At 46.8% G+C, this 6,276-nt stretch overlaps 1 protein-coding gene across 1 annotated transcript; it reads left to right on the top strand.

Moving 5' to 3' along the window:
• The first annotated feature begins 798 nt into the window (after positions 1-798).
• LOC135904450 (peptidoglycan recognition protein 1-like) lies at positions 799-6,203 on the top strand. The gene is made up of 4 exons (XM_065435264.2): positions 799-1,019; positions 2,664-2,966; positions 3,461-3,666; positions 5,685-6,203. Exons 1-4 carry the CDS (start codon positions 941-943, stop codon positions 5,817-5,819), a joined length of 723 nt encoding a protein of 240 aa, XP_065291336.2. The 5' UTR covers positions 799-940; the 3' UTR covers positions 5,820-6,203.
• Positions 6,204-6,276: the final 73 nt, after the last annotated feature.

Genomic DNA, 6,276 nt, shown 5'->3' on the forward strand with positions numbered 1-6,276 from the left:
TCTCACGCGTTATCCCCAGCTACTTCCGGTTTATGCGCTTTTTTCGGAGAGGAACGAAGTTCTTTTCGCAAGCATGTACAATGTTTCTAAGATAAGACCACAGTTCGCGCACATCCTTCAGTGCACTGAATTCAGCAAAGCTGTACGCAAGGGCCAGATCCTAACTGAGCAGAGTCTCAATAAAGTTGTTACCACCACCACCACCGGAGTCCCGCATGCACTGCGGCGTGCATTCCCTGCAGCCCACTCGTCCATCGTGAAGCACGCTCTTTCGGCACTGCTAGACTACTGCAGTGCGACGCACTTGAGAGCGCGGCTCTGAGCCCCGCACTCACATTTTTTTCCCCCTTGCCACGTTCGTCCTGTCTTTCTCTCCTTCATCTTTTTCTTCCCATTCCCCCTTCCCCGTGCAGTGCTGTTGAGGTGTCCTCCTGTGAGAGACAGTTACGGCGCTGCACTCATCTCTTCCGTTTCCTTTCCAAAAATCACTTCACACACACACACACACATAATCAGAAAGGGGTTTTGGCGCGTAAAACCCCACAATTTAATTGAACTTGTTTTTGCATGATTACAATGATCTATTGCTTTTACGTTAGCAGACACGGACGTTTTTTTTTATTACACGGAGTAGAAGCAAACGCAAAAAAAAATTTGTAGGCAAAAGATAGAGCGCAGACTGTTGCGCGGGGAACAAAGTAAAATTTCTCCAGTTATAGAAAAGGCGCTGGTTCGCACGTGGGCGGGGGCGTTGTTTGCGTGCACGTGAAGCACCATCCATCATTGCAGCGACCATTGTTGTCTATATTTGTCCCATTCGCGAATTCGCGAACGGCGGTTCGCGCGAGCAGAATCACGGATTTGGGGGAACACTGCGTTCGTGTGAACGCGTAGGGAGGCGTTCACACGAAAGCGTTTCGCGTAGGAGAAGCGAGTCGACATGGTTCGCGGACTGGTCGCTGTCGTCGTCGTCGCCGCTGTGCTGGGCTGTACCTCCTCCGGTCACCAGAAGCAGACAAGCTGAGTGAACCTCTGTTCTTTTAAGTGAATATAGGCATGGGATGTCATTCTTCACATCGTCAAAAGCCGCCATATTGACACGTAGTACTGACGGTGAATAATGCAGCTGCAAAAATGGTGACTTTTTATTGGGAGAACTTGTGCCCACAAAAGCAAGTTACACTCGAAGTGCAGCAATAGCGGCGAACACGGTCGGCGATCGTCGAAAATCTGGTCTGCCGGTGAGGTGCGTCGGTTTTTATACACGAGCCATCGAACTTTCCACAGTAATCGCTGGTGCCCGCGTGTCCTCCAGAAAGTTCTACACCATTCGCGTCGCGCATACATGCAATCAGGTTACACAAGGTTCGGTGACAACAGACAGCGGATAGAATCATCGATAACATTCCAGAAACTTCCGATACATGCAGGCGCGTCCCGCGCTGAGCGACAACATTTGTTAGACGGTGAAAAGCGCTCACTCGAAAAAGAAAAGTCCACGTGTCAATATTGTCAAAATTCTGTAATGGCAGCATTTCGAGCCAATCAGAGGCGGTATAGGAGTTCTCTGACCCAATCAGATCTCATAAAATGGTGAATTTGAGAAACAAAAAGGACGAAATTCGACAATAGCCAGAAAAGCATTCACGAAAAGCGGTTGGCGTTCTCATTTTCTTTTTGTTTGTTTTCGTGACACGCCGTACTTTAGACGCGGTTTACTCAAGAAGCCTCACGTATCTGCTAACGTAAAAGCAATAGATCATTGTAATCATGCAAAAACAAGTTCAATTAAATTGGGGGGTTTTACGCGCCAAAACTCCTTTCTGATTATGAGGCACGCCACAGTGCGGGACTCCGGTGGTGGTGGTGGTATACAACTTTATTGAGACTCTGCTCAGTTATGATCTGGCCCTTGCGTACAGCTTTGCTGAATTCAGTGCACTGAAGGATGTGCGTGAACTGTGGTCTTATCTTAGAAACATTGTACATGCTTGCGAAAAGAACTTCGTTCCTCTCCGAAAAAAGCGCATAAACCGGGAGTAGCTGGGGATAACGCGTGAGATAATGCTTGACCATTTTCATTTTTATTTCGCAAGCCAGTTCTGTGGGACTGAGCAAGGGGGCGAACGATTTCTGAAAGATTACAAAAATATAGTTCACCTGAGAGTAGCAGGAGAAAGAGAGAGACATCGAAAAGAGCAGATGTAGGGAGGTCAACCTGAAGAGCGTCCAGTTTGCTACCCTATACTGGGAGTAAGAGTACCCCGAATTAAGCTACAAAGGTAACCCATAGGAGTCTTTCTGAGAAAACCATTTGGGTTTCTTTTATAACCACTGGAGGACGACAACTTTACCCCTTCACTTTTTTGCAGTAATTATACATACGGAATATTACATTTTTTCGATTCTATGAAAAGTTGCATAACAGCAGCTTTCTTTTTGTTCGGTACTGCCTACTCTATTTACAATTGGTAGAACATGCTACCGTTGACGTATGTTTCTTCTTGATTCGAGAGAAAGTACCCTGTTGGTAATGTGCAGATAGCGGGAGTTGTAGGGATGGCAGGGGTAATTGTAGATTTGTGAGAATATTTCTAGAGGATCCTGGTGCAGAATTGACAATGGGCCTTTGCTAACGTTTCTCATTGTCTTCTTGCGTGAAGGCTATCTGGCAGCTCACCCAGCTTCGTATGGCTACCCTGACTGGAACCAATGGACTGTGGGCGGAGCATGGTGGCAACCTTGGCTCCTGGAACAGGGGGACCGAGTGACGCTGGCTTGTTCGGGCATCGAGTTCGTGCCCCGCCACGCCTGGGGTGCCCGGCCACCCAAAGAATGGGAAAGGCTGAAGGTTCAACCTGTGCCACGCGTCTTCGTGCACCACACAGCTGGAGGAGAATGCTTCAACCCGTGGACGTGCTCAGAGAAGATGCGGTACATTCAACACTACCACCAAGATACAAAAGGTACACTGGCCATTTTTTTTAAATGAGAAAGCATAATATGGCTCATGAGGCGGAAAATCCGGCGCAGTTGTCGGCGTGAACAGCGATGGTCTAAAAAGAAATCGAACCATCGACCTTTGTTGGGAGTCGAACCCAGGACCTTTGGTGTTAATTAAGGCGAAGTTTCTTAAGGCACAGTTATTTGAGATAGAGTTAATTAAGGCACTCGAACCCCCCACGACCTTTGGTGGGAGTCGCATCCACTCCCTTTGGTGTTAAATAGAACGAAGTTAATTACGGCACAGTGAATTAAGGTAGAGTTAATTAAGGCACTCGAACCCACAACAGTCGCACCCTCGACATTTGGTGGGAGTCGTACCCACGCTCTTTGGTGTTAAATAGAACAAATTAAGGCACAGTGAATTAAGGTAGAGTTAATTAAGGCACTCGAATCCACGACCTTTGTTGGGAGGGGGTTGTCACTCATATCACCACCCTGTTGACGCGTCTTGCAGGCTGGGAGGACATCGCCTACAGCTTCCTCATCGGAGGCGACGGGCGCGTGTACGTGGCACGGGGTTGGGATGCCATCGGCGCCCACACCAAGGGACACAACAAGGACGCGCTTTCCATGGCCTTCTTCGGCGACTTCTCGCGCCACCTGCCGACGCCCCGTGCGATCGGGACGCTTGACAGGCTACTGCAGTGCGGCGTCGCCCTGGTACTGTCACACTATACGTATCGTTCCTGTATTCTTCACATAAGAAAATCTAGAGCATTGGCCGCACGTACAGTGTGACGAAAGGTTAAACTCAACAATTTTGTAGACTTAGCTTAGTGGCTGTAAAAATGCAGTTGTACTGGCTAGTTGGTTATGCTCAAAAATTTGTAGACTTAGCTTGGTGGCGGTAACAATACAGTTGTGCTGGCTAGTTGGTTGTACTAACAACCAACTTGCTTGTGCCCAGTACGATAGGGACGCTTGCCTTGTTGCGCGTTGGTTTTGTAGCATTTATGAGCCCTTTACGGTAGCTTGAAATGGCGCAGTGCAGTTGACAAATAAACAATGATTGTCGCGCTCACGCCGAACCGGAGCTGTAAAAGCGAGCAAGATGTCGCATTTTTCTGAGTACGTGACGGATCTAAAAATTGTCACGATATGTCTTATATATAGGGTGTCCCAGCTAACGTTATAAGCAAGCTGTTCAATGAAAAAAAAAGATTAAGAATGAATATAGGGCAGGGTACGATTTTATGAGCGACAGTGTTGGTTTGTCAGACCTCTGACGACAAAACACCGCAGGTCTTAAATAGTATCTTGCAGCTGAACTTTTTAATATTTCTTTTTCTTCAAGAACTTTGGGCAACGGTAGCTGGGACACACAGTATAAGTAAATAATGAATTTAATATAAACACTTTAGTTAATTGGTTTCAAACGTAGGCCTTTTGGTTCGGAATCTGGCATTTCATTTGTCATCGGGACATTCCTAAGCGAAATGTAACCGCAAACATTATCTAATGCATCGTTACTACTGCTACGCAGCCATCGTTAAGAGCAGAGTGAGTGTCACAGCTGTCAGCGTACCCGCCGTGGTTGCTTATAATTAGTGGCTTTGGTGTTGTGCTGTTCAGCACGAGATCGCGGGATCAAATCCCTGGTCACGGCGACAGCGTTTCGATGAGGGCGAAATGCAAAAACAGCCGCGTACTTAGAACTAGGTGCACGTCAAGGAACCCCAGGTGGTCAAAGCTAAACCGTATAGTCCCCCACTAAGACGTGCCTCATAATCAAAGCGTGGCTGTGGCACGTAAAACGGCGTAATTGTTTTTTTTACAGCTTTAGCTAGCGTCGCAAATCAGTGCAAAGCAGCGCAAAGAGTCGAGGCTTTCGCCCGTCATGTCTTCGCAGTTCCCGGTTCCTTATTTCGCAGAGACTTGTGTGTAAGCATGCTGTGCCGCCCCGCTCAAGAGAATTGGCCCATGATGAAGCCTGTTTACAAACAATTGCGGATGATTGAAGCACACTACACGGTCAGAGGGGCCTCCCTTAGCCACATTAAGCCACCATGAAGTTTTTCACGTAGTGTATTTCCAGCAATTCGCTTAAGTTCTGCCTGTTTTCTGTCTATAAGTCGGAGATGTTCGCAACTCGGAGAACGTTGCATAGTTGAAGGGAACACGTCCTGTTGCTCTGTGTGATCGTTGTTTTGCGCCGCTTGTTCGCATTCCTGCTTGTGTAGCGGTCAGCAGCCTAGACATTTGCATGATCACTTTAGTCGTGCCACGCCCTGGTACTTTTGCGGTGCAGTAAAAGCAAGAGTTGTTGTAAATAAAAAAAAGTATTCATGTAACACTCTTTCAGAAAAAAAGTAATGACAAGGCTGACGCGTCCAGCAACGCGAACAGTATGGCTTTAACTTTATTTATTTTTGCTGTAGGGCACATATGTATTACCTAACTATGGAAAGACTTGCTCTTTATGCCTTGTCTGCTTAGTATGATTTTTGTTCATTTGCACACCTGCACAAGTGTTGCGTTCTTACTGTGAATAATAGCTCGGCTGAGTAATTAGTCACAACAATAAAATCAATCAATCAATCAATCAATCAATCAATCAATCAATCAATCAATCAATCAATCAATCAATCAATCAATCAATCAATCAATCAATCAATCAATCAATCAATCAATCAATCAATTGATCGATCGATCAACCATTCAATCCTTGATTTCGGCAGGGCAAGATCAGTCCCAACTACAGCCTGCACGGTCACCGAGACGCTACCTGCACACTCAGTCCTGGGGACACCCTGTACGCCTTCATCAGTCGGTGGAGGCCTTTCCGTGGGAGACTGCAGACATACATCTGTTGAAGTGACCTGCGTTAAACAGTCTTGGGCCACTGGAACATGATGGCAGCTGTGGCTGCTTCTACTCCTTCTCTTACCCGCCAGTCTTTCGCCAGCCTTTCTGCACCTCCTTCTCTATGCCCTATATGCTTCCTAGTCATCTTCAACAAATGCTTCAGCGAGGAGTGGGTAACCAAAATTTACTTATCAGAGAGAGAGAAAAAAAAATGAATGATCGTCTGCGGTCCCTGTGCCTCGCGCAGTCATTCCTTTAATGATTTGACTTATGAAAATATTAGGTCTTTGTCAAACGTATACGGGTTGCGTTTTGAGCGGCCGTCAGGCTTCAGGCTGTTTAAGAGAATTTCTGTTGTATGAAATAAATTTGAACTCCTTGGGGAATCAAAAGTACTCTCGCATACTCGGCATCCAGAGGTCTGGAGTCTTCGGAGCGGCAAGGGAACCGCACCATACAGCCGAA

The sequence above is a fragment of the Dermacentor albipictus genome, chromosome 7 (genome assembly GCF_038994185.2).
Source record: "Dermacentor albipictus isolate Rhodes 1998 colony chromosome 7, USDA_Dalb.pri_finalv2, whole genome shotgun sequence".
Classification (NCBI taxonomy): domain Eukaryota; kingdom Metazoa; phylum Arthropoda; class Arachnida; order Ixodida; family Ixodidae; genus Dermacentor; species Dermacentor albipictus.

What these genes read in the sequence shown, in the direction of transcription:
- LOC135904450 (XM_065435264.2), top strand. Translation starts at nt 941, where the DNA reads ATGGTTCGCGGACTGGTCGCTGTCGTCGTCGTCGCCGCTGTGCTGGGC. An exon ending in CGGTCACCAGAAGCAGACAA is followed by an intron (nt 1,020 to 2,663) that starts GCTGAGTGAACC and finishes TCTTGCGTGAAG; the next exon opens with GCTATCTGGCAGCTCACCCA. An exon ending in TGCAGTGCGGCGTCGCCCTG is followed by an intron (nt 3,667 to 5,684) that starts GTACTGTCACAC and finishes TGATTTCGGCAG; the next exon opens with GGCAAGATCAGTCCCAACTA.